A 24,387-nucleotide genomic window follows, 5' to 3' on the forward strand; every position below is an offset into this window, starting at 1 on the left:
CAAGAAACACTCAGATTTCTTTCACTTTCTCACCCTCTCAAAGGCCTTGGGAGCCAATATCCGAGAAAATCACTCCGGAAAAGACCCATTGGCTAGGAGAAGGAAAATGGGGTCCGATAATATGGACACCAAGTTCTGTGATTCCCAGAGCTCGAGCAATGGAGAGGGGTTGCAATTGTCCGCTGGGGACACATGGCGATAAATTCTAAGCCCACGTGGGGACCATCCATGGACCCCGCGTGGCACTTATCCGTTATTTTTCGTGGAAAATAAGATGATATGATATTATATTGTGCAGAGAAGAGAAAGTGGGAGCGGTAGAGAGTGAGGAAATTTCGGGCTTTGAGATAGAATGAGTACGAAATCTTGTAAAATACTGTAAGAGGAAGCCACCTTTCTCTTTTTGGTGATGATGGCACATGGGCGGCACAGTTCAGTGCCGTCTTCTGTGAGGCTGTCACTATAAATATGAGGGTTTGTGAAGCAATTTAGGTTCACCTCACCTACCGTGATCTTCTACTGGGGCTTTCTTTTTCTGCAAGTCTTTTCCTTGTCTTTCATCTGGGTCTTTCTTTGTTTCAACTTCTTGTTTTTTTTTTTTTTTTTCGGAGTTAATGGAGGGTACTAAGAAGCAGCAGGGGTCTTCACCTTCCTCATTCACTGCTGATCTTTTTGGTGCCAAGGAGTCGCCGCCATCATCGGCGGCGGGAACTTTTGCGTCCATTTTTCCGCCTCCACCAGCGGTATAATCTTACTGTGTTCAATTTCATGTATTGGGTTTCGGTTATTTTGTTGTTGTGTTGGTCAGGATTTGGATTATCTCTTTTGCTGAAGTTCTTCCTCTTCTTTTTTCTTTTTGTTTATTATAATAGATTTTCCTTATTGCAAATTATGCATACTTTGTTTTTATATTGAAGCATAGTATTGGAGAAAGGCAGGGAAGAGATTGATTTGGTCTGATTTGGAAATTCTTTTCAGAATTCAAGTGATGTGTTGTTGTTAGTGTTGCTTTGGTTACTTTTGTGGACTTTATTACATGGCCACAAAACTTGAAGTGAAGAAAGAAAATAGTCCATATTTTAATTGGGAACTTGCATCACAACCTGAAAAGGTAATCTTGGTTTGATCATATAGAATGGTAATAGGCCTAATTTAATTAGTTTGTTTGTGCTCCAGAAATTGTGGAGAAGAGCCCATTTCCTGGCCAAACATTCCCTGCTTGTTCATTTTTTTAATGTTTGGTTGAGGAACCTTTGACAAAACCAAGAGACTTGAGAAAATTTACTTTAGTTTGGCTTCAAAAATATGAGGATTTTTTTTCTCCCCTGCTTGTTCATGTTTTGAATGTTTGGTTGAGGAACTTTTGACAAAACCAAGAGACTTGAGAAAAATTACTTGATATTTGGCTATAAATATGAGGATGTTTTCTCCCATGAATGTAGTTCTTGCATTTTATTATTTGGCTCTTTACTATACTTATTGTTTGTTTTTAAATCCAAGAGATCACCCAAGTTAAGTGTATAAATGGCAAAAATAGGATTTATGCAGCCAGGATCAGATGGATAGGAGGAGTTGAGTGTACAATTCCAGCTCTTTCTTCATGGGAAGACGTCAGCTTTTCCAGGGGATTTCTGTGCGCCATTAATTCCTAAACTCTTCATTTTGTGATTTCAGGTGGTTGAGAAGAACTCCTCGAGCGCTGAGGTAACAGGATCTTGGCAAAAACAAAATCCAGAAATTCAAACATGGAACATGAAACAAGGGACTCCAGGTTCATGATCAAGGCTCTTTTAGTTCCTTTTGCTCTTCCTCCATGCTCCTTTCTCCACATCAAGAATAAGGCTTATTTAGTTCCTTTTTCTGTTCCTCCATACTTCTTTTCGCCAAATCAAGAATATGACTTATTTAGTTCCTTTTGCTGTTCCTCTATACTTCTTTCGCCACATCAAGAATATAATGGACCTTATTGCAGAGGAAAATTTTTCTTCCAGAATACCTATTGCTTAAGTGCATGCCATTTATGCTCAATTCTAGCACCTACATTCAGAAGAGCTAAAATTATTTGAACCTTCATTTACTGATAGTAAGGATGCATTTTTCACATTCTGCAAACTTCTAGTTATAGGTTATGCTTCCCTGAAATCTCCAGAATTATCATCTGCTTGTAACAAAGTTATGAGTAGTTCCTTTAATGCAAAAACTTTGTTTGGAGAATATTGCCTCAAAACTTTGCGTTTTTCTCAAACTATATAGCTATCAGTAGCGGGGGTGCGCGCTGTAGCATACCCAACAAGGACAGGAGTTCAATTTTCCAAGAAGAAAGAGTGGAACCATGTCATCTAAGTTCATCTCTTTATTATGGTGGGCAAGACATCTATTCCCAGTCCCCAAGTACCCAAACCTCTGGATACCCTCTAGTGAGTCTTGATCAGTTGATAATTGATACATATATATATATATATATATATATATATATATATATATATATATATATATATATGATTCTGTGATATTGTCCACCTGATTTTGTTCATGATATGATATGTGAGACTGATTGTGAGTCATATCTTTGTGATGAGCTAGTTCAAGGAAAATGGGGCAGAAGATGAAAATGGAAACAGTGCGTCTCGAGGAAATTGGTGGCAAGGTAATGATGCTGTAGATAAAAGATTTTGGTTGCAAATTAAAGAAAAGATTGTATGCTAATATATGCTTACTGTTTGTCATTTCTGTAGGTTCACTTTATTATTAGGGCCTTGCCTTAGTAGGCATAAGAATTCTCCATCTGTTTTCCAGGTACGTAAATGGAAAAATTTGTATAGAGTAGGAGGTAGGTTGATCCTTCTTACTGTATCAAACACCTCCATAAATTCACCAAGAATTTGGAAACAATGTATGGCGACAACTTATATAAAGTAAAGGCTTTTGTTTGTTAATGTGTTTTTAGGGGTGTTTTTTCTTTTTTGTTTAAAAATATTCTGATGTGACATGTTGGTAAAAACTGGTTTTGTGTTTCTAAGAGTATTTTGTATTTTGGCTATCTGTTGAGATTTTTGTTTTGAGAAGAGAAAACAAAAAACACCATAGGCAAAAATTTTAACTACTTGTTTCTGAAGCTCCTTCTCTGTTTTTTTTTTTTCTTTTGACTTCTTGTGGGGAATGGGTAAGAAAAGATGGATTCCCTGCTTTATGGCTTCTTTTGTGGGAAAGTAGAAAGAATATGAGAAACGTGGCGTGGAAAATAGTGGGGGAGATGACTTCATGTTAACTGCTTGCGGAATTCTTATAGATGTTTGAAAATTATGTAATTGTTTTGCCATGCTTGCATAACGACAACTTTTACTTTTTTAAAAAACAAAAAAAACTAAAAATCAGTCGGGTTAAATTCACAATTTTCTTTTTCCTTGAGCTTTCGAGATAACAAGTTACTTAATATGGTATTAGAGTAAACATTTTGAGTTCGAATCTTGTATCATAATCTATAATTTCTCTCTTATTTCAATTGAATATTTCATGTGTCTTCCTACTTAACAACGTGTATTTCCCTGCAGGAGTTCGTGGCGCCTGGGTGATATGCTGGCAGATATGCAGTATAAATAAGAAGCGAATGTAGTAAAAAAAAGAAAAAGAGTAGCCAATGTAGTTGAACAATGTTTATGTGCTCTTTTTAAGCTGTAATTATGAAAATAGCTGGAGAAGAGGGCCCTGAGTTGCTCCACATATATATATGCCAATATAAATGCTTCATGGTTCATCCATGAATTTTTATGCCTAATAATATCCAGTGCCTGATATCTTTCAATTTGCGTTTTATAACTGATGAAAATTTAAAATGAAAAAAGAAAATAAACAAAAATAACCAAGCTTACCTCCATTAGAGTCAAGCTTGGCTTCTGGCTCACTTTCTTCACATTAAAGTCGCATCCATTAGAGACATCCATCTTTCTTATCTTTGTGATACATGAACTTCATGAGAGGTTCCATATCTTTATGCTATACCCTTTCCTCTTCCTCCAATCCAAACTTCCCTGATAGAATATTGCAAAAGCCTCCTATCCACCAATGACAAGAAGGGGTTAGACGGGTCTATCAAGGTGGGAGATTCGCATACGCTTTCTCAAACCGACTAAGCCTTAATTCCAGCTCATGAGTACATTGAGTAGGACCATCATAATAACAAAAAAACATCATGCTGTCGCTCGCCCCTAGATTCGATCCTTTGACTACTGGGGTCATAAGCTTTTACCACTAGACACCGCCATTGGTGGTGTGCTCCCATTTTAATTGAGTGGAGAGTGGTATTGACAATAATGGTCACTTTTGTTCCCACCATCCGAAATGCAAAGGAATAGTCTCTCATATGCAGCAGCCATCTTGGTGGCAGTGAATAACTCCAAACCTCTCTGAAAAGCAACCTGACCCTTCTTCTGCAGAACTCCTCTGCCATCAAGCCAAGCTCTATAAATGGTCTCTTTTAATGAAGATACTGTTGGAGCAAATGTATAGCCAATTTCTGTGCCAACAATCACAGACCCTGTAATGCTGGCCAGCCTTGTAGCCATTGCCGGCTTACCAGAAAGCATGGCTTCCAACAGAGTATGATCCGACCCCTGAGCTCGAAGAGTTGGGTTTACAAAAATATCAATGGCATTATAAAACCTTGCCAGTTGAGCTTGTTCCAGCGGCCCCAGAACCAGAACATTTACCCCAAGATCTCTGTATCTTGCGGCCCAAGGACCATCGCCGGCAACCAGAACAGCGCTGGTTTCCCGGAATGTTTCATTTTCCTTGAACATTTCCCTCAGAGCTTCAAACATTAACGGGTGTCCTTTGTCCTTCACCAACCTCCCTGCCATTCCCAGAACTAATAACTTAGAAACCGGAATGCCAAACTTCTGCTTAAATTCATTTCCCTTGGCAACATCTGGCTTGAAAATCTCCTCATCTACACCATTGAGAATGATATGAACTCTTTCTTCTGGGATCATGTAGATTCTTTTCAAGACATCTCCAGCATGATCACTTGTAGCAACATGGTGGGCATACCTGAAGAAATTCATAATGTGATGGAAAATTAAATATAATAATACAAGAGAATATCAAATCAGATTTGAATACAATCAGATTAAATACCTTGGGAAGAAATTCACCTCTTCCACAACCTTCATAGCTCTTTCAGTCAATGCGTGTGCCTGCTGTTCTTTAGGAGGTCGCAAAAGTTCTTGAATGATGTCAGAGTGAATGGTTTCATATGCAATCCCATGCCAAGAAACAGCTAAGTTGGTCAGATACCGCGATCTTGTATGCCTGAGACCAACACTCTCTGTGTGGACGACATCAAAAGCCCTTCCGGATGAATTTTGAGTCTGAAATTGCTTCCATACAGAAGCTTGATCCAGATAACCCGCAGCTGTTGTTTTTGAGAGGTGAAAATATAAATTCCTCATTGGGTATCTCGGGAAGGAGGAGTTTGAGGGAAATGTGGTGAAAATATGAAGCTCATGGCCTCTTTTGGAAAGGGCAAGGTGTAGGGTCAAGGCGTGTCGTTCAAGCCCCCCTGCATGAGATTTATCAGGCCATTTCTTGACAAAGAGTGCAATCTTAAGCAGTTTTGCAGGCGGTTCTGAGGAAAAGGAAAGATGATTCCATGCAGAAGGGAATGTAAGGAGGTTAATAGGTTGATTCAGATTCTGCTTTTGCTCAGTTGCTTGGTAACGAGAATAGCATGGCACTGAATCAGAGCAGTGGCACCAATAGAGGAATGAGATGAATGAGAAGGCACAGAGGATGAAGATGATGAAACAGAGTGAACGGAAACTCAAAATATTATTATGATTATTTGCCATGGAAGGCAACTCTACCAAGTTTTTCCTTGAAGAACCCAGTTAAAGAAATGGAAGAGAAATTCAGTTTCAGATATCAAAAATAGATCTTGGACAAGATTGCAATAGCTTATGTAAGACGAAGTTGCACTGACTTTTATAATGTTTTATTTTTTCCTCTGTTTCTGGTCTGGAAGGCATTTGCACGTGGTTTCTGCTAGTATAAGTAAGCGTATCCTGGAATGAAGGCTTCTACCATTTGACTGCTTCATAGAAGATGATGAACTTTGGTTGAGAAGCAACATCGTTTGCCTGCCCCAGTTATCTCCCTCCTTCAGAATATAGCTAGAAGACAAATTTGACTCCATTGTCACCATGTAAATTTTGGTGTTTTTTATTTTTTATTTTTTATTAGGGTGTGTCTTGGTTTTACCTATAGGCTAGACAGTATCCCGGCCCTGCCCTACTTTGCGTGTTAACTGCGAACCAAGCGTAGATCCACCAGATTAATCCCTGGTCCAATACTCCGCACCACTCAAACCATTGAACAGATCCACCAAATTAATTCCTGGTCTAATACTCCGCGCCAGTCAAACCATTAAACATTGAGTCGCGAGCTTCACCCAAATGGCTAGCCTCAAAAGGCCGGTAAGACTTACGAAGTTTTGAACTTGAGACCTCAAGGGGTAATATTCTTAGAAGACGCAAGCCTCCACTGCTAGGCTAACCCCTTGAGATTTTGTTTTTTTGTGTATGATTGTTTTGTTTTGTTTACTGTAGTTGTGATCTTTTGTACAACTACATTTTTTTTTTATTAGTATATTAGATTGCCTGATATAGACTGAAAATGTTACTTATAGGCCATATATATAAATATACAGTGAATCCCATGATAAGAATCAGATTATGACATGATTACGTTATCAGATTTTGATATCATCTAATAAAGAAATGGTTAGTACAAAAAGAAATCCAATGAATTCTAATATAATTGAAAGCAATTGAAACTCCTCTCAATGTCCATCGGCCTCTTGGAGATTTTGTTGAAGATGATGATGACGTATTTAAGGGATGATCACACCATATCAAGTGTGGTTATCCCACACTCAATTATCTCTCCATGGAGGTTCAGGAGAAAATGTGCAACTTTTCATGAAGAGCTGCTTGATTGTCTATAAATGGACGGGATTAGAGAACACAATTTACTTTGAGGAGAAACTTTACTTACCCTTGCTTAACTTTCGGCGCTTTTGCGATATCTCTTTAGACTTAAAACTTTTAATTTAATATTATATTTGTAGAGAGAGAGAGAGAGAGAGAGATTGCTTGGTAAGGAGGTATAGGTAGTGCAATCCAAAGCTGTCTCACCAGGGCCGGCTCGATACATTTTGGGGCCTAAGGCGAGATATTTAAGTGAGGCTCTTTTCTTAAATTTAAATATTAATTAAATAATATTTATTTTTTATTTAAAAATTATTCTTCTCGCTTTTTGGGATTATAAATTACTTATTAAGATTTTATGTCCATTTTTTTCTAACATCTCCTTTTTTTTATTTAATCACTGATAAGATATGAAATGATTTTAAGAATTTGAACAATTAGTTGTTGGAAAACAATAAAATTGGAGACGAAAAGAAGAATTAAAATTTGAATAAGACTTTAATAGAGAAATAAAGGGAAAAATTGTTCAAAAAAGAAGAAGAAAGAAATGGAGAGAAAAAAAAAAAGTAGAAACTTATAAATGAGTTTGTAAGTTTATTGCTGATTATCTGTATTGTAAATTAGGATGAGAATCTTTGGCTGCTCATCACAAAACTCAAAATATCTCTACCTTCAACATGAGAATTTTATTTAAAAATGACTTTGATATTAATATATTATTTGATTTCCTTATTTAATGCTATCAATTTTATAAATTTGTACTGGATCTGGTTTCACTACCGCATAAGTGTTGTTGGCCAAAACGCTATCGTTTAGCTTTAGTAAAATTAGGCAACAAGTGAATTTTATGCCATTATCAAAACAGCCGTCACAGCAAAGAGAAAGAAACCAACGGTGGGTCTAGGATGTCGTCACCGCCGATGTGCATGCTTCAATGCTTTACTATGACGGCCGTTTTAATAACGGTGTAAAATTCACGTGCTGCTTAATTTTTTCTAAAGCTAAACGATAGCGTTTTGGCCTACAGTATCTATACTACCACATAGAAGCCAAATCTAGTCATCTATATTAAAATTCTTCTCTTCAACTCTTTTCTTCTAGACAACACCAAGAAGAACTTTAAGAGGATGGAAGTTTTAGATCTAACTTCCTTCTTCTCTTTTCACGGTAGCAGTGCTCAGTGTCTTCTCTGTAGGCTTCACCGGTCTTTGTTTCTTAAGAGTTGCTTTAGATTTAGTTGGTAGATCTAATCTAGATCCAGATCTAGTCTTTTCAACTTTATATCTGATTGTCTTTCTGAAGGAATGTTTACAATGTCGTGCTCCTCTGCTGCTGCTTGTGGGGTTTTTATTTTTTGTTTTTTATTTTGTTTGTCCTAGCTTTTAGGTTGAGGATGGAGTAGATCGGTGTGGGGGTTAACTCTTATGGCCGGATTTTTAGTTTCTAATTGTTTTTTATTTTTGTTTCATATTTGGGCTACCTATGTCCTAAATCTAGTCTATACGAAGCAAATCTGTTCCTTAAATGTAATTGTATATGGGTTAGCGGAAGCTAGAAGTCATTTTTATGATTTTATAATCTTCATAGCTTTTGGCTATGATTTTTTAAAGCTGTATGCTTTATGGACTATGGTATAAGAGCTTTATCCTTATAAAATTTCATTAATTGAAGTTCTATATTTTTCAGAAAAAAAAAAAAAAAAGAAAAGCCAAATCCAGTCCTATTTGTTTCAAGAATGGAATGTTTTAAGAGAATCAAACGATATTAATGTCTTTCTTCGTTTGATTCTCTTAAAATCTCGAACATTAATATTGATATTAATATCTTTCTCAATTACTTACTTACCATAATTTGAGACCTTAATTAAATAATATTAACAATAATTAAGGCCTTAAATTTTTTTATGAAAAAAAATCTTCATTAATATCTATTAATTGAGGAGTTTATTTAATTGGGGGCCATATATAGGAGGCCGCCTAAGGCTCCAGGCTCCAGCCGACCCTGTGTCTCACCATCACCAAGATTGCAAGAGACTTCAAAATCAAATCCCATCTCTGTCAAGTTTTTTCCTTCTTATTCAGCTTTGCTGTCCTTTGTAAATAAGTTTTTGCTTCAGTTCGCCTACTTGAGAGAGAAAGTGCAACAGTCGATCGAGGTTTCTTAACTATTCTTGAAAATATTAGCTAAAACTACAGTTAGAATGCATCCGCCTTCAAAACGACTGCCGGATAGCAACATTTTCTTTTGCGTACGTTCACATTAAGATCAACGGTTGAGAAAGCTACATGCCAACAATATATATCGCTTCATGCTTCAATCTTTACGGAAGTTTGAAAATATGAATTACCTCATACTATATAGGATGTTCTATTTGTTCATCATGTTTGATTTTCAACTTACTCTTAAAAGGCTTTCTAATTATGAATTAAAATTAAAATTTTAAAGTTGGTGTTAAATAAAGCACCTATTGCACATGTTGCACAATCTTCAGGAAAAGGGATGATTTAAAATGTTATTAGAACCGAGATTAGTTCGAACTTATACTTTACACCTTATCCTTATTTTCAATTAAAAGATTTCGTGTATAGGTGTTATTTGGTTTGACCTCCTATTAGCTTATCCTTTTAGGATAAATAAGTCGTTGCTAATTATGGAAATATGTCAAAATGTTGGAGAGCAACCTTTAAAAGGAATTAAATATCAAATTTTTGAGAGTATGCATTAAATGAATACTCTCAGTTTTATTTGAAATAGAAAAAATTCGTTTCTGATGCAAAGGTGAGCATTAAAACTGAATGACAGCATTAAATGAAGTGTTGGAGCACTAAAATCAAAACTAGGTGAGCATTAAAATTAAGAATAATGGCATTCATTAAGGGGTTGTGTAGTTGTTCTTTAGAATTTGAATGGTATGTCTCCAAGGAGTAGCTTAATCGGTGTGAATCACGCCTTATGAAGTGGAGGTTACTAATTTAAATTCTCCTTCTTCATTCCCTTGTTTGGACATGTCAAAAAAAAAAAAAAAAAAAGAATTTGAATGGTACAGTTAATATTACATTTAGTATATCCTAATTCTAGTATCCAAGGCATAGACATCATCTTAAATGGAACTGTCGAGAGCTTGGAATGATCGCCATCTGGTCCATCTCTAATCAATTTAAAATACTCATAGAATTCATTTAATACTCTGAATTGTTTAATTTTAGAATGCCAACCGATGTTCAAGTGAGTGAAAAACCAAGTACTTTAGAATGCCAAAGCGGGAAAATGAATTAAAAAAAAAAAAAAAAAAAAAAAAGCATAAAAAATTATATAACTTTTACTTTTTGACTCTTGACACATAGAGAGAGTGAATCTAACATTAATAGTTAAATTTGAAGTAACTTAGGAGCCTGTTAGAGTTTTTAGAGAAAAGTTAAATGTAAAGATCAAGCCTCTAAACATCCTAGGACTATTACTTTGTAGGAAGGGAAATGTTTGACTTCAACAGAACGTATGTCAAAGGAAATTGATTGTCTTTGAAACCACTCTATAGTTTTTTCTAACAACTGGCTGGCCCTTCTAAAAAATACCCATTTAATATATATCTTCTGAATCTCTTCTGTCTAAACTTGCCAAGTTAATCTCCATCACCTACTTGACGAAACATTTTCTCGCACCTATATAAGTAGCCACAAAGGGTAGCTTTGTTCAGCACAAAAACACACTCAAGCAGCAGCTTTTAGGTTCACCAATTATCTTTCAAAGAGAGAAAGAGAGAGAGGAAAATGGGTGTTTTTCTTCCTTCATCGCCAGCATTTCCAGGAGTCTTTCTATTCTTGTTCATTACACTGTGTCTCATCCCTGAGCTTGCACTCGCAGGCATAACCAGGCACTACAAGTTTGACGTATGTTTTTGCATGCCTCTCAGCACATAAATTTGATTGATTTTTTTTTTCTTTATTTATTTATTGTTGTTGGAACTTTTTCTTTCTGCTAACAGTTTTGAATTATTTTCTGCAGATTGTATTGCAAAATGTGACGCGATTGTGCCACAGAAAGAGCATTGTGACAGTAAACGGACAGTTTCCTGGGCCTCGCATTGTAGCTAGGGAGGGAGACCGCCTTCTTATCAAGGTGGTCAACCATGTCCACAACAATATCTCCATCCATTGGTAATTAACATGCTTCCTTTTTTACTCTGATATATTATATTAAATTTTATTTATTTTAAAAATTATTTAAGTATTTAATAAATATTTTAACCATTTTAATGAAATTTTCTTTAAAACAGGCATGGCATTCGACAGCTTCAAACTGGGTGGGCTGATGGGCCAGCATATGTAACACAATGTCCCATTCAAACTGGCCAGAGCTATGTGTACAACTTCACAATTGCAGGCCAAAGAGGCACTCTTTGGTGGCATGCACACATATCTTGGCTAAGATCAACCGTGTACGGTCCTTTTATCATTCTTCCCAAGCGTGGCGTTCCTTACCCATTTTTCAAACCTTACAAAGAAGTTCCCCTCATCTTTGGTACTCTCAACTATATGATTAGCTACACGTAACTTAGTCTTACATATTTTTCCCTTGATTATCTATATAACAATAACAACTTCAATGCAAAAAAAAAACATTTCAGGAGAGTGGTGGAACGTAGATACCGAGGCTGTAATTAGCCAAGCCCTACAAACAGGAGGGGGCCCAAATGTCTCTGATGCTTATACAATTAATGGACTTCCAGGGCCACTGTATAACTGTTCTGCCAAAGGTAAATTTTTGGAATAAGTAGTAATTTAATAATAAATTTGAACATTGCCTTCATAATTCACTTCCTAATTTGGCAGACACATTCAAACTGAAAGTGAAGGCCGGGAAGACATATCTTCTACGTCTAATCAATTCTGCACTCAATGACGAGCTTTTCTTCAGCATTGCGAACCACAGCCTCACAGTTGTTGAAGTCGATGCTGTTTATGTCAAACCTTTTGAGACCAACACACTTGTCATAGCCCCAGGACAGACAACAAATGTTGTTCTAAACACCAAAGCCAAATTCCCAAACGCCACATTCTTCATGGCCGCTAGACCATATGTGACTGGCCTAGGCACTTTCGACAACTCCACTGTCGCAGGAATCCTAGAATATGAATCTGATGAATTTCCCCACAAAACCCTATCCATTAGAAAGCTTCCACTCTTCAAACCCCTTCTTCCTCCTCTCAATGACACTTCCTCTGCAACAAATTTCACAAGCAAACTCCGTAGCTTAGCAAGTGCGCAATTCCCAGCAAATGTCCCTCAAAAAGTCGACAAACGCTTCTTCTTCACAGTAGGCCTTGGAACAATCCCCTGCCAACACAACAATCAAACATGCCAAGGGCCAAATGGAACAATGTTCTCAGCTTCTATTAATAACATATCTTTTGCACTCCCATCCACAGCCCTCCTCCAAGCCCACTTCTTTGGGCAATCCAAAGGAGTTTATTCTCCTGACTTTCCAACCAGTCCCATATTTCCCTTTAACTATACAGGCACCCCACCAAACAACACAATGGTGAGCAATGGGACAAAGCTAGTTGTCCTGCCCTTTAACACTAGCGTGGAGCTTGTGATTCAGGACACAAGCATTCTTGGCGCTGAGAGCCACCCTCTCCACCTGCATGGCTTTAATTTCTTTGTGGTCGGGCAAGGTTTTGGGAACTTTGATCCCAATAACGACCCTGCAAAGTTCAATCTTGTTGACCCTGTTGAAAGAAACACCGTGGGTATTCCTTCCGGGGGTTGGGTGGCTATTCGGTTTCTAGCAGATAACCCAGGTGAGTAAGGAAAACCATAATAATATCATTATACATTTCATTACATTTTGACTTGAGAAAAATGTTCAATTTTTTAAAATTATTTTATCAATTATGGACTATCATATCCGCTTGTAAAAGATTTAGGGTTAATTATTTTTTAAGTACTTAAGTTTTCACTTTTTTATTTTTTATTTTTTCACGTAGAAATTTTTATTTGTATCACATATGGTACTTAACTTATGAGTAAAAACCAATTTAATAACTCCATTACTATTCCGTCAACTAAACTAACGAACTGCAATGGGGTGGTTTCGGCCACACCACCCCCATGTAGCCGGTATAAGGGTGATTCGACCACTCCAGCCACCTCCAATGCCTTTGGCAGTGGTTTTGGCCACCCCAAACCACCCCAAGGGCCTTAGAAGTGGTTCGGCCACTCTCAGACGGGCTGTAGGGGATGGCTGAAACCACTTCCATGGCAGTCTGTTACTTTGGTTGACAGAATAGAGTCAGAGGTATTAAATTAGTATTTACTCATAAGTGAGGTACCATCAGTGATACGAATTAAAACCCAGATAGAAAAAATTAAAAAAGTAAAAACCTAGGTACTAAAAAAAAATAATTAACCCAAAGATTTATAATTAAAATTGTAATTATATACATGGCAACAGGGGTTTGGTTCATGCATTGCCACCTGGAGGTCCACACCAGCTGGGGTTTGAGGATGGCTTGGGTTGTCCTAGATGGAAAGCTACCGAATCAGAAGCTGCTTCCTCCACCGGCAGATCTTCCCAAGTGTTGATCTTTTGACTCACTAATTGTTTCACTCCAACCAGAAACTGTGCCAACGTTTTTGACCCATTCTTTGGCATTTGACATGGGTTGATTATATTGTATTCAATAATTGCTTGATTTGAGCTAGGGAAAGATAAAAGAGTGGACAATTTTTGTAACATTCAGATTTCTAATGTCGATCCAGAAGACCTTAATCAATAATATATTTTCTCTCCAATTTCAATTTTCTTACACAATCTCAACCCCATCTCTCCATTTTTACTTCAAAAAGCAGAGAATTATAAATTTCCCATAACATTTCAATTGCAACACTTTAGATTTGAGTGGATTGTGAAATCATTGTGCAACAAACGTTGAGTTCAACATGTTTCATACACAAACTTGGATTGAAAGGCCTAGCGAGCAAAAGCGTAGAGCACAAGAAAGACATAAATAACGAGTGCCAGAGGAACCAAAATAACCAGAGGACCAATTGCTGCGAAAGTATACCAACTCCCACAACCCAATACCCCCAGCTTGATCTGAACCAAGTCAACCAGTGCCATCATCAAGAACCCACACCCGAAAACCGACCCGAATGCAGAAACGAGTATGCCGGCCCGCAACGTGGCCGTGTTAAGATGCCCCTTGGTGACACTGAACACCTGATCACCACCACGGCCACCGATCCTAACTTCATGGCCGCTTTTGCTAATCTTGATGGCCTGCTTGAGAGCCAAGGCGATGAGGCTGGAGAAGAGGAAGGAGCTGAAGGAGTAGACGTGGAAGGCCACGAGGTCTTCTGCGATGGCGGTGCTGGCTATGCACGCGCCGCCGACGAGGGTGGAGCTGGGGTCGTTGGTGGGGTACCACGAGAGGCCGAGGAAGAGCGCGAAGGTGAAAAGCGAGTTGACGTTGAAGATGCCGTCCAAGGCCATGATGTGGATGGCCGTTGACGTTAGTTTCCGGCGTGAGAGTGACACGTCGGACATCGGTGGCCGTGGTGTGGCGGATGACATGGAAGCCAAGGAAGAGACATTTTTTTTGTCTTTCTTAAAACCGAATTTGGGAGTGGTTTGGTTTTTGTCGCGTACAGTTGAGAAGTGGCGTTAAAGTTAGAAGTTCTGGAATCCGAAGGTGGCGTGTCTTCTCCGGCAAGGCAAGAGTCGCAGAGGAAACATAACATGTGTCAGAGTTTTACAAAAACACGAAAAAGAAAAATACGCCGTTGCCGGGGATCGAACCCGGGTCACCCGCGTGACAGGCGGGAATACTTACCACTATACTACAACGACCTCCTGTTGACCTACAGTCTCACACATTTGAATATATTTGTTTTTTCTTGGCCAAGGCAAGACTCAACAAAAACGCCGTTGCCGGGGATCGAACCCGGGTCACCCGCGTGACAGGCGGGAATACTTACCACTATACTACAACGACTTGTTGATAAAAATGAACCTTAAGAATTTTTAATTATATCAATTACTTTTGGTAAAACCTTCCCACTTTTTACAAATATCTCAAAATATTTAAAACTATTTTTTAACTTTTATATCAAATCATAATACCTTTTTTTCACAAAAAAAAAAAAAAAAAAATCTAAAATGCATTAACAAATGGATCTCTTTTTTATATGTATGGGGATTATAGTAGATCCTTGTCCATTTAGTTCCATTGTCTAAATTGATATTTATGTGACTTTTTCTCACGACCATCCATAGATTGAAATGGTTTTGAAAGAATAGCCAATTCATATTTTTGGGATCTACTTAAGGCCAAAAAATGAATCCTTTCTAGTAGATGAGCCATTCAGGCAAAAATGTGTAAAAATTAGGATAAAATTGTCCTCATCTTTTAAAATTGAGATAATTTTGTCTCACTCTTTTCCCTAACAAGCTCCTCTCCATTTCGTTGAAATGAAAAAGATCCGTTTCCATTTCCGTTGAGGCCCGATTGTTAAAATGAAGGACATTAAACCTAGAAGAGATTAGATTAATTATTCCCGCTAATCATCTTAAAAATAATTCAAAGTAGGTGATTAGCTTGTACAAAGTTTTTCTTCAATCTAAGTTGGAAAATTTTTTATCACTTCAATTTATTAAATTGACATGTATCTAAAATTGTAATATATTCTAAACACATATTAGTTTAATAAAATGCATTAAAGAAAATTCATCTTAACTCTATTATGGATGTAACGCCCCAAGTTCTAGAGGTAGAGCGATTGGGAGCAATTGTAACATATTCATATTTAAACAAAATAAAAATAAAAATTCTCCTGTCACCAGAGTACTATAATTTTTCGTTTATAAAATCACAAACACATAATGTGCAAGTATTCAATAATCTCATAAACAATAAAATTACACCGTCTATGCTTAGCCCAAGCCTTCTAGTCTATAGAATGGAGTCCCAGACACTTCTACTGCTACTGCTCCTGCTAGTCCATAAAGCAGCGATAGGATCTTTAACAACTAAGAGGCCCACTGGTACCCATGTCTTCAATTATTACGATATACATATAGAGCAATCTGAAAAAGATGTATAGGGAGAAGGGATGAGTTCGACAACTCAGTAAGTAGCCACAAAACCAAGATGCTATAAAATATGCAATGCAGATGTTATGCTATAATATCAATTATGCACAATTAATAAAATAAATGACAATTAATTCAAGAATATTAGGTGACTTATGAGATGTACAAGCACTTCATTTTTCTTTCTTTCAAAACTGTTGTTTTACCCTTTTGACCCGACGCCACAATTTTTACCGTGAGTAGCGCACGTTGGCTTGTCCCGAAGGACCTATATGCTCAGCCTATCGTCACAAGGGAGAGCTACCAGGTTGGGAACTTCCCTAGGTGAAGGCCACCTGGCCGGTAGCACACACCTTCTCGTAACTGTCCTTCGGTGTGCTTGCCCTGCTACCCTATGCGGTACCGATCGTCACTATAATCGTGTCTCGGGTTAAACATTTAAAACCATGAATGCACATATAACATTTCATATGATCTGTAAGCTCATCTGTAACTGTATGCTATGCCATGAAAGTAAATATAACATTTCATATGATCTGTAAACTCATCTGTAACTGTATACTGTGCTATAAATGCACATATAACATTTCATATAATCTGTAAACTCATTTGTGCCACGAACTTTGAGAACTCTTTTCATTCATAATTGCAGTCATGTATAAATCATGAAATATGGTAACTGTATCAAACTTCTTAAACAATGACATATGAATAAATAAAACTTGTCATTAAAATATGGAAGAAAGTGCAATTGAAAATCATATAAGTGGATTCTTTATAAAATCCCCAACATTTTTCAAAAGATTTATAATAAAAATTTATTGGGGTTTTTGGTGTTGTGTCCCCTTACCTGGCATTGCATGCCCTTATTTTGAATCCGCATCCAACTCACAATTCCTTTGAGAGTTCTCAAATTTTTTATTTCTTCATCCTCTTCTCTTTTTTTTTTTTTTTTTTTTTTCTTCTCTCTTCTCTCTTTTCTTTCTTTTCTTCTCTTTTCCCTTCTCTCTTCCTTTTCTCCTCTCTTTCCTTTCTTTTCCTTCTTCCGGATCTCACGCTCACTTGAGCTGTGAGCAATTGAGAGGATTTGCTCTCCTTAAATACCCACTGTATGTGGGACATTTTCCCTTGAGAGCTTGCCACATGTTTGTTCCACATGCATCAAATTCCTTCTAAACCACAAAACAAGTGTCCACCAAGTGTCCCACATACATTCAATTTCCTCTAACCACAAGACAAGTGTCCAGGAATGTATTAAGAAGATGACACCTTAGAACCCCAGGTGTTCACCGAGAAGGCAAGGGCAACATGCTATATAACACCTGTACCTTTAGGTGTCAACCAAGCAACTTCTCATGCAAAGCCACGTGTAATTTTGACCTTGGTAACTTGTCAAGCTTTAAAATCCTCATGCATTTACATTAAAAAGTGATCATAAAAATCTACAATTAATCCTTAATGAACCTAAACCTTTTGACTAACACATACCAAAAAATCGTGGCTTACAGACATCATTAACCCATCCAATTAATTTCCCAAATCGCAGGTACTTCAACTACTCCGCAGCTTGACCTATTAAACTTGGGAAAATCATAACTCTTTCAATTTAACTCCAAATGACACAAACTTTGGCTTGAAATTTTCCTCATTCAAAGATGCACAACATATCCAAAAATCATAACCCATAACTGTTTGGTACCTCAAAAGTCCCACGAAATTCGGTGCCTCTGTTTGACTGAAATTCCTGTTTTGACACTTGCATCTTCTAAAAATCATAACTCCTTCTACAAACATCCAAAAATCATGAAACCACTTTTAAAATCTTTCTTTCTCATCATTCTATAATGTCTTAAAACAGTTTTATTTAAGGTCACTCATAGAATTTTTGGTGTCCAAAACAATGTGACTTTTCTTTCAATAACCACTAAAATTATAACTAGCAATTTTCCATCATCTTTCACATTAAGTCTATTTACCTAACTCCATATAAATCTTAATAAAAGTACAAATCCCCCTTATTCTTGATATTAAGATCACCTTTATTCTAGGTATAAATTTCGGGGTATTACAATGGACACATGAAGAGCTAGGGAAATATTAGTCAATGGCATCAGCAAGTGGGTCACTTATCAAGAAAGAGCCATATGACAATTATAAAGACTAAAATAACAAAGATTTGGATGGCCGGGCAAGTTACCACCACAAGAATGTTAGGTAATTTTAGACTTTTAGAACTTTCACTGTAAATTGACTAGACTCTTAATTAACATTATCTATAAGAGGCACCAAGCTTACAGGGTAAAGACATAGATATCAGTTCTGAGCATCAATTGATCTGATCAAGTGCAGAAACCACCATGGTTGAGGAAGTGAAGCTGTTGGGCATGTGGGCAAGCAATTTTAGTCGCAGAATTGAGCTAGCTTTGAAACTGAAAGGAATACAATATGAATACATAGAAGAAGACTTGAAAAACAAGAGTCCTTTGCTTCTAAAGTACAACCCAGTTCATAGAAAAGTCCCTGTTCTTGTACACAATGGAAAACCAGTAGCAGAGTCGCTTGTCATTCTTGAATACATCGATGAGACCTGGAAAGACAATCCTCTCTTGCCTCAAGATCCTGGAGACAGAGCCTCAGCACGCTTTTGGGCGAGGTTCATTGATGAAAAGGTAAAAAATAATACTATTTAGTTGACTATTATAAAACTGCCATGCAAATATGATGACGCGACTGTAAATCAACATTTTCACATCATTCCTACTATATATTAGTCGTATAACAATTTATTAAATAGCATTTTTTAAAGGTAAATTGAACGCTATAGTTGATAATGCATTAAAACCTGTGCAGTTCATTCAAATTCATTTATATATGTGCAGCTCTCCGCAGCAGTAAGGAAGGTTATCATGGGCGAAGAAAGGGAAAAGGCCCTAGAAGAATATTTTCAGCTGCTGAAAATGCTGGAGAATGAGCTCAAGAAGGACTTCTTTGGAGGTGAAAGTCTGGGATACCTAGACATCGCAGCAATGACAGTAGCCTTTTGGTTTGTAAATGTGCAAGAAGTGGTGGGAGTAGAGCCGCTTACTGAAGAGAAATTTCCCATCTTAGACGAATGGATTTGTAAGCTCCAAGATATGGATGTTGTCAACGAATGCCGCCCTCCAAAAGAGAAACTTCTTCCCCATATGAGAGCTCATGTGGAAGCCTCACAAAGTGCTCCCAAGTAGAGAGTTTGTGGTTCACTCGATTGGATTATCGGCCTTTTATGTTTTGTGGATATGTATTTTCTATGATTGCATTTTGTGTGTGAATCCTTGTCCGTCTTCGTATTTGATCATGGTACATTGATAGCAGAAGTTAATAGAATAATAGGTATTTGAATGCAGCTGCCAAGAACATTTTCGTTATTAAATAATTCTCTATGATCTCCACAAAATTGGCAGAACCTTAGAGAAGACTCTAGTACAGTTTAATCTTAGAGTAACCATGGATGCTTGGACACTTAATGATGATCACAGACTCACAGGCCTAGTTCTATGAATGAATCAACCACCAAGGTTTTGCTTGATAATTAACTACTGATTATTGATTAATCTCCGAGCTTAACTTCTTAATCAATCACACATATCACTGATTAATCATCAACTTCCTGTATCTTGATTGAAGAGAGAGTGAGGTGATCTAATAGAGAAGAGAAGTTGGGGGAGAAAAGGAAAGTGTGTTTCTCATTCTCTGGTATGTGTTAGCTGCACAGTGAAAGTTTCTGGCCTTCTGTTCTTACAGAAGCACATGTCCTGTAGTATACAACAACTACAAACAAGCAACTCCTGTATACTCTAGTTTTTATCTACACATTAATGTTTAATTTACTTAATTTCTGAAAGATCTATCATCATGTATACAAAGCTTAATTAATCCTTTCTTCACTTGCTGAATATACGAGCGAAAAAGAAAAATCTATCAAGCCTTGAATGCATATGGAGATTTATTTTTTTGGGTAAGTGCATATGAGGAGATGTCATTAAGCACATTGTTGTTAGTTATGCAGCATCTGATCCTGCCTCAAAATCCCTATAACAGAGACATGGCACACTTTTAGGTAAGTTCATAGATGAAAAGGTAAAATGACAAACATAAAAGATCTTCATCATGTTACATTTAGTTGGCAAACAGTGAGCAGAATTCCCGTGACCCTTGCTTGCAGCTCCTGTTAGCAGCCTGCAGCCTGCAGCCTGCAGCCTGTTTGTTTTTTTTTTTTTAATCCAGCAAGGTGCGGGGACGAGAGAAGTCCGCTGAAGAAGTTTCTAAGCATCCGAAAGCACTTGAAAGAGAGATGGTGGACAAGAATTTCTTTGGAGTTGATAGCAGTGGATATTTAGGCAGTGATCAAAAGTTGAAGTGAATTAGAGCTTGGAGTTATTTTAGTGTCAAGCTGCTCAATGAAGAGGATATTCCCTGCTCTATGCTGCTTTTGCTCATCGAGTTTACGGCAACATTCAAAGAAAAGCCTCTTCTTTTGTCTAAATGATAATCATTAACCAACATGAAACTAGTTTTAAGGTAGATTTGCTAGCAAGTGGTAACATGGCACTTCTTAAATACTGTATGATATATCTAATAAAACCTTTTATCTAATAAATCACAAGAAGTAATACAAAACATACTAGATCTCTCTTTAGCATTTCTGACATTTATGGTTTACAAATAGTGAAACTGACCACAATACAAGCAAAAGTCAGACACATTAATCCATGTAAGCCATATAAACATGTACAAACGATGTATACAGATCTTAAATTAGGCATAAAATCTATGAACACCCTGAAATTTTTGAAATTGCTCACACACCTCCAAATTCAACCAGTACCCTTTATTAAGATGAGCTTGTCTAAGTATATCATCGCTTTGTGCAGGCAAAGGCATACAGAGACAGAGCACCATTATTTCAAACAACACAACCCCTTGCAAATTTCACATTTACCAAATCAATGGCCAGGAGCAATTGGATCCTTGATCACGGTCACCGGGCACGCCGCATTCGATACAACATAGCTGGTCACACTACCCAGGAGCACCCTATATTCAAACAATTGAAATATGAACACTAGAGTATTATGAATCAGTTGTTCAAATCATTCACCTTTTTTTTTTCTGGGTGTGTAAATCATTCACCTGCCAAACAAGTTTTAACTCTTACCAGATTTTAGTTTGATAGAAATTAATTAGTTCTTTTTTGGCTGTTCTCTTAACTTGGACATGAAGAAACAAAAAAGATTTGAATACCTCTGGATGTTACCAAGGCCTCTGCTACCCATGACCAAACAGTCAAGCTTTAATTCTCCAACAGCCCCACAGAGTTTGTCTCTTGCATCACCCCAGTAAATCTTTGCCACCACTGTCACCTGCACAATACAGCACAGAATGAACTAAACCTACCAATAAATCATGACAAAAGAAAATACACAGGCACACAGAGTCCACAGTCACTCCAATCAAGATGTTAATTCACCATTATTCCATTTAATTGAAATGGAAGGTGAATAATGTAAAAGGGTTTCAATTAAATCAGTTTAAGCTTATAGAAATGATTAAATTTAATCATTTTATTGAAAAGGGTACCTGTTTTTGCCTAGAAACAGAGTCAAGCAAGTCCAAAACTTCAGGATCAAGGTCAAGCTCGTACTTTCGCACAACCTCCTGTTCACGGAACTCTGCCAATGGAATCAGAGCTGCATCCAAGCTCAACAAAACCCATATCAATACATCAGAATCATCATCCAGTAGATTAGAAAAAGAAATTAAATCACAAATTTTGAATGAAAAAAAGAAGAAAAAAGAACAAAGTAAAGAGCTTTACGTGAACCGGAGGCAGACCAAAGGTTATTGCGAGACTCGGCGCCTTGAGAGGGCTTGATGTGGATCACAAAGAGAGTGTCACCCCCATCGAGCAGATTATCAACGGCCCATTTCAGAGCAAGCTTGCTGCCCTTTGAGAAATCCAAGGCCACCCCTATCTTCCTATCTTTGGTCATGATCTTCTCCTCCTTTCTTTAGAGTTCAATCAAAGAAAAGTTATCAAAACAAGAATAGAATCGCAATGATGAGCGTTTGAAGCTTGAGCAAGTGGCACTAATAGGAAGGAAAGAGACGAAAACTGTGGGCGATCCGTTGAATATTAGTTAGGCATTTCACGGGTCGGTGCTTGCTTTTTCTGTACAACATGCATTTATTAAATGAATCAAGCTCTCCGAACAGATCACCCCGGTTCAAATGAATGATTAAATATTACTTGAGGATAAAAATATTCTTTAATTATAGCTAGCTAACTAGATATTATTCAATTCAAATGAAATAAGATTATCTTCATTCATGAGCCGGCTTTTAAGATATTTGCTGCCTTTTTATATCATTTTACAAGGTGAGACTTACAAGCTTTCTCCCCAGTTAACTTTGTCCATATTTATTTAGAGACTTTATTCCAATTCTATTTTATTGGGTTGATCTCATAGCATTCATTGGCTCTTGCTCTTGAATTTTTCTTTTATTTAAAAATAGCCGATTTATTGGCCGATGGACGCTACCACTTAAAACAAATGGAAATGAGAGGTATGGCATGTACTAGCCTTTTATTTAACCTGTTAGACTTTTTAATTAAGGTTGATAGATATGATAATTGATTATTATATCTTTGAGAAGAAAGTGAAATGAATAGGATAATATTCAAATAATTATATTCAAAGATTATTTTTATCTTATTAAAATATGAAAAGACAAAAATAACCCTCGAATATATTTGGTCATGTTTGGGTAGGAGTGGCCTTGAGGTGAGTTCAACTATCAATGACAATAACAAGTATAAGCAATAAACTATATATTTAAGGAGAGCACTTGGAAGCAAACAAAGAAAGAGTTCTTAAAGTAATCCTTTCCTTAATTGATAAGTTGTGACTTGTAATCCTTATCTTCTTCAAAAAGATGGAGCCACACTCCTCTCCCATGTGCTTCACCTTCACTTTCATGAGACTGCTAAGTTCCAGCAAACAGTCAATTCAAATAGTACACTACTTAAAATTTGCAAATGATTGTGCCCACCCAGGATTTTCCTTTTAAAAAAATAAATAAATAAATAAACATATAATAATACATTTTAACGAATAATGGACAAAGAGTTGATGACGTATTTCTCAAAGAAATATTAAGAAAATTACCGGATTAAAATCTTATTTTATTAATTAAAAATGGTAGGAGAGGGCGATCAATTGTAGCTATTTTACTTGGACGTGACTATAATAACACATATCTGCTTAGAATTGCTCAAAAATAGCTTAGATGGCGAAGAACCGAAAGTGTTCCCCAAAATTAATAGGGGCCTCTTTACATGTCAAAGAGATATAGCAATGACAGTTCACGGGATCGGTTCGATTAATTTTGAGGTTTGAAGCAATCATATCATTCTTTAGAATATTAAGACACGTAAATTGTGCTTCACTTTCAGTGGGTGCACAAGTTATAACTTTCATTCAGGATTCAAATATTTTATCACATTGGACGTGCACCATATGCCCTCTGGTGACACTATTTCATATCATGTTTGAGAAGGAGAAAGGAGATGAGCAGTTGGGGAGAGACTTTTGGACTCTTTTATGTGTTTGAGGGAGAAATTTTCGACGTTAGAAATAAATGAGTTGACGGTGGAAACTCTATTAAATATTTAAAAAAATATGTGTATCTCACACGTTAGAGTGACACATATCAATTATTAGAGATTTTTTTTTTTTCAATTTAATTTGGAGAAAATTTCTTTAGAAGCCTTTTCCTCTTCTTTCTTTGAAGAGAGGACTCCTCTCAAGACGTACTATCCGAAGCAATTTTTCAAAAGACTCGATGGACTCGTCTACAAGTACAATCCTCCTAATAGCCTCTTCCCCGGCAGCCCCTTTCTAGGGGGATTTGGTTTTCTTTGATCTAGGATTAGCGATCGGAACTTGCTCTTCGAGAACCTTGAGGATAACGACCAGACCCAGCACCTTTATAAAAGGAGTTTGCTCTAGTGTCGAAATGGCCCCCCAACTATCTTTCCATTCTCCTTTCAGTGGACCTATCTTTTTAACGTTTTAGCGGTTATTTGTGACTGACCACACTGGCACTCCAAATACACCTCAAGGCGAGATTAAAATAAAAAAAAAAAAAATAGTGTGTAGCCTCTAAATTCATGATATAACGGGAAAATGTAGGTGGAAAAGTGAGAACAAAGCTATCTTAGTTAGGGTGTAACTTGTGATATTATGGGTTGCAAAGACAAATAACAAG

At 37.0% G+C, this 24,387-nt stretch overlaps 6 protein-coding genes and 2 non-coding genes across 8 annotated transcripts; 3 read left to right on the plus strand and 5 right to left on the minus strand.

The window, feature by feature from the left end:
* Positions 1–59: 59 nt before the first annotated feature.
* LOC132164117 (uncharacterized) lies at positions 60–3,802 on the plus strand. Its single transcript, XM_059574541.2, has 6 exons — positions 60–743; positions 1,675–1,771; positions 2,254–2,417; positions 2,584–2,647; positions 2,736–2,796; positions 3,552–3,802. The coding sequence occupies exons 1-5, from the start codon at positions 615–617 to the stop codon at positions 2,750–2,752; spliced, it is 471 nt and encodes a 156-aa protein (XP_059430524.2). The 5' UTR covers positions 60–614; the 3' UTR covers positions 2,753–2,796; positions 3,552–3,802.
* Positions 3,803–4,280: 478 nt separating this feature from the next.
* On the minus strand, positions 4,281–5,846 carry LOC132163106 (UDP-Glycosyltransferase superfamily protein). Its single transcript, XM_059573304.2, has 2 exons — positions 5,134–5,846; positions 4,281–5,046 (listed from the first exon to the last, which is right to left on the minus strand). The coding sequence occupies exons 1-2, from the start codon at positions 5,844–5,846 to the stop codon at positions 4,281–4,283; spliced, it is 1,479 nt and encodes a 492-aa protein (XP_059429287.2).
* Positions 5,847–10,698: 4,852 nt separating this feature from the next.
* Positions 10,699–13,788, plus strand: LOC132163256 (laccase-17). Its single transcript, XM_059573468.2, has 6 exons — positions 10,699–10,870; positions 10,986–11,137; positions 11,257–11,501; positions 11,608–11,736; positions 11,813–12,784; positions 13,438–13,788. Exons 1-6 carry the CDS (start codon positions 10,751–10,753, stop codon positions 13,566–13,568), a joined length of 1,749 nt encoding a protein of 582 aa, XP_059429451.2. The 5' UTR covers positions 10,699–10,750; the 3' UTR covers positions 13,569–13,788.
* Positions 13,789–13,870: 82 nt separating this feature from the next.
* On the minus strand, positions 13,871–14,732 carry LOC148584263 (uncharacterized). The gene has a single exon (XM_088518907.1). It carries the CDS (start codon positions 14,557–14,559, stop codon positions 13,957–13,959), a length of 603 nt encoding a protein of 200 aa, XP_088375033.1. The 5' UTR covers positions 14,560–14,732; the 3' UTR covers positions 13,871–13,956.
* Positions 14,733–14,763: 31 nt separating this feature from the next.
* TRNAD-GUC (transfer RNA aspartic acid (anticodon GUC)) lies at positions 14,764–14,835 on the minus strand. Its single transcript has one exon. It is a non-coding gene; the product is annotated as a tRNA-Asp (tRNA).
* Positions 14,836–14,908: 73 nt separating this feature from the next.
* On the minus strand, positions 14,909–14,980 carry TRNAD-GUC (transfer RNA aspartic acid (anticodon GUC)). The gene has a single exon. It is a non-coding gene; the product is annotated as a tRNA-Asp (tRNA).
* A 3,315-nt stretch (positions 14,981–18,295) lies between these two features.
* LOC132163257 (glutathione S-transferase U7) lies at positions 18,296–20,642 on the plus strand. Its single transcript, XM_059573469.2, has 2 exons — positions 18,296–18,746; positions 18,957–20,642. The coding sequence occupies exons 1-2, from the start codon at positions 18,435–18,437 to the stop codon at positions 19,302–19,304; spliced, it is 660 nt and encodes a 219-aa protein (XP_059429452.2). The 5' UTR covers positions 18,296–18,434; the 3' UTR covers positions 19,305–20,642.
* An 84-nt stretch (positions 20,643–20,726) lies between these two features.
* Positions 20,727–22,357, minus strand: LOC132163258 (universal stress protein PHOS32). The gene is made up of 4 exons (XM_059573470.2): positions 21,935–22,357; positions 21,697–21,806; positions 21,361–21,479; positions 20,727–21,153 (listed from the first exon to the last, which is right to left on the minus strand). Exons 1-4 carry the CDS (start codon positions 22,107–22,109, stop codon positions 21,063–21,065), a joined length of 495 nt encoding a protein of 164 aa, XP_059429453.1. The 5' UTR covers positions 22,110–22,357; the 3' UTR covers positions 20,727–21,062.
* Positions 22,358–24,387: the final 2,030 nt, after the last annotated feature.

Source organism: Corylus avellana, chromosome 8, assembly GCF_965113065.1.
Source record: "Corylus avellana chromosome 8, dhCorAvel1.hap1.2, whole genome shotgun sequence".
Lineage (NCBI taxonomy): Eukaryota > Viridiplantae > Streptophyta > Magnoliopsida > Fagales > Betulaceae > Corylus > Corylus avellana.

Excerpts from the sequence above, each read along its gene's own strand:
- LOC132164117 (XM_059574541.2), top strand. The coding sequence starts at position 615 with ATGGAGGGTACTAAGAAGCAGCAGGGGTCTTCACCTTCCTCATTCACT. Across the intron at positions 744-1,674 it reads TTTTTCCGCCTCCACCAGCG|GTGGTTGAGAAGAACTCCTC; the intron begins GTATAATCTTAC and ends TTGTGATTTCAG. Across the intron at positions 1,772-2,253 it reads CATGAAACAAGGGACTCCAG|CTATCAGTAGCGGGGGTGCG; the intron begins GTTCATGATCAA and ends CAAACTATATAG.
- LOC132163256 (XM_059573468.2), top strand. The coding sequence starts at position 10,751 with ATGGGTGTTTTTCTTCCTTCATCGCCAGCATTTCCAGGAGTCTTTCTA. Across the intron at positions 11,502-11,607 it reads AGAAGTTCCCCTCATCTTTG|GAGAGTGGTGGAACGTAGAT; the intron begins GTACTCTCAACT and ends AAAACATTTCAG. Across the intron at positions 12,785-13,437 it reads GTTTCTAGCAGATAACCCAG|GGGTTTGGTTCATGCATTGC; the intron begins GTGAGTAAGGAA and ends ACATGGCAACAG.
- LOC132163106 (XM_059573304.2), bottom strand. The coding sequence starts at position 5,846 with ATGGCAAATAATCATAATAATATTTTGAGTTTCCGTTCACTCTGTTTC. Across the intron at positions 5,047-5,133 it reads GAGGTGAATTTCTTCCCAAG|GTATGCCCACCATGTTGCTA; the intron begins GTATTTAATCTG and ends GAATTTCTTCAG.
- LOC132163257 (XM_059573469.2), top strand. The coding sequence starts at position 18,435 with ATGGTTGAGGAAGTGAAGCTGTTGGGCATGTGGGCAAGCAATTTTAGT. Across the intron at positions 18,747-18,956 it reads CGAGGTTCATTGATGAAAAG|CTCTCCGCAGCAGTAAGGAA; the intron begins GTAAAAAATAAT and ends ATATATGTGCAG.
- LOC132163258 (XM_059573470.2), bottom strand. The coding sequence starts at position 22,109 with ATGACCAAAGATAGGAAGATAGGGGTGGCCTTGGATTTCTCAAAGGGC. Across the intron at positions 21,480-21,696 it reads CTGTTTCTAGGCAAAAACAG|GTGACAGTGGTGGCAAAGAT; the intron begins GTACCCTTTTCA and ends TGTATTGTGCAG. Across the intron at positions 21,154-21,360 it reads GGCCTTGGTAACATCCAGAG|GGTGCTCCTGGGTAGTGTGA; the intron begins GTATTCAAATCT and ends GTTTGAATATAG.
- LOC148584263 (XM_088518907.1), bottom strand. The coding sequence starts at position 14,559 with ATGTCATCCGCCACACCACGGCCACCGATGTCCGACGTGTCACTCTCA.